This window comes from Phytophthora parasitica (genome assembly GCF_000247585.1).
Source record: "Phytophthora parasitica INRA-310 unplaced genomic scaffold supercont2.4, whole genome shotgun sequence".
Taxonomy (NCBI): Eukaryota; Oomycota; class Peronosporomycetes; order Peronosporales; family Peronosporaceae; genus Phytophthora; species Phytophthora nicotianae.
This window is the reverse complement of record NW_008648990.1, coordinates 2,565,591-2,566,889: the sequence shown is the minus strand read 5'-3', so window position 1 is coordinate 2,566,889 and position 1,299 is coordinate 2,565,591. Positions and strand designations below refer to the sequence as shown.

Genomic DNA, 1,299 nt, shown 5'->3' with positions numbered 1-1,299 from the left:
TGCTGGATCTGAGCGGATCTGCTCCTGACAGGCGCTTGGTAAAGTGGGCGAGAGCTTGGACAGGGTGGCTGAGACGAAGTGTTTATCCCCTTTGCTTGGTAGGTTCACCAGGAGGGGTGAACGACGATCCCAATGAGCACACCGATTTTAGTACGCTCAAATATGGTGCCGCACACGTTCTCCGCGGCCACTGCATTACAGGTCTGGAAATCAATGGACGTTGGATTTTGCTTTGCTTCAAGAATGCAAGCACGATAACGGTGCGACTAGCAAGCTGATAAATGTTGAACTCCAACACTAAGCTCATTCACTAGAAGTCAGAGAATACCCCAGCATGGAAACCAGATTTTCACGAAACGAATTACTAATTGATTTCCGATTGTGAAGTGCAAGAGTTTTAAAGCCACTCACACTCTGAACTTCAAACATGTCTGGGGACAAGCATTCTTTAGATTTTGCGGCGCTGCGCCTATCTGCATCAAATGAGCTGAGTTCTTGGTGAGGGAAATCCAATCTGTCGTTCACTGTAGTAACTTTCATTAGTTACCTTTGCGTAAGTTATCAAAATATTCCAAGTTTTATTTACGAAGTAATAAAACTTTACTCGGAAGTTATTTACTCATTCCCTGTATAAGTCGTTTAGAAATCAATGTGGTTTTAGAAATGGATATCAAGATGGCATTGTGAGAATGAAGCGATCGATCGTACAAGACTCGGAGACTCCAGCAAAGCCCATCGACAAGAAGCATCGCGTCTCCAGCGAAGCGGCCCCGCTCGACCAAGAGGCTATTGACTCGTTCACTCGCGATGGCTTCGTGTTGCTGCGTGATGCTTTCTCGTCGTCCACCGCTGAGAAGTGTCGCGACTTGATTTGGACGCGACTAGAGCAGGACGGTATCACCAAGGATCCGTCTACGTGGGTGGAGAGGCACGGCATCCCAGGTAACAGCGCAGTCCTCTATCGCAATTCAGAAGAATAAAATACGGGGCGCGAGTTGCTCATTTCTAAATGCTTTCTGTCAGAATTGTACACGGCGGAGGACAACCCTGTGTGGAGTGACGTAGTGACTCCGCGTCTGAAGCGCGCCATGCATCAGATCTGCGGCAAGGATCGATGGGAGAATTTCGGGCTCGGGTGGTGGATGATCACGTTCCCGGATCAGGCCGAGCCGCCGTGGGGCGCTGCCGGCAAGTGGCACGTGGACGGCGCGTCGTACCAGCATCACGTGGACAACAAGGAGGCTGGTCTATTGTTGATCTTCCTCTTCTCAGACATCGGGCCGGGTGAGGGAGGCACAG

The 1,299-nt window shown here is 50.0% G+C and overlaps 1 protein-coding gene across 1 annotated transcript; it reads left to right on the top strand.

The window, feature by feature from the left end:
- Positions 1-689: 689 nt before the first annotated feature.
- On the top strand, positions 690-1,288 carry PPTG_03689 (hypothetical protein; the record flags this gene model as incomplete). Its single annotated transcript, XM_008896372.1, has 3 exons — positions 690-942; positions 1,024-1,213; positions 1,273-1,288. 3 exons carry the CDS (start codon positions 690-692, stop codon positions 1,286-1,288), a joined length of 459 nt encoding a protein of 152 aa, XP_008894620.1.
- Positions 1,289-1,299: the final 11 nt, after the last annotated feature.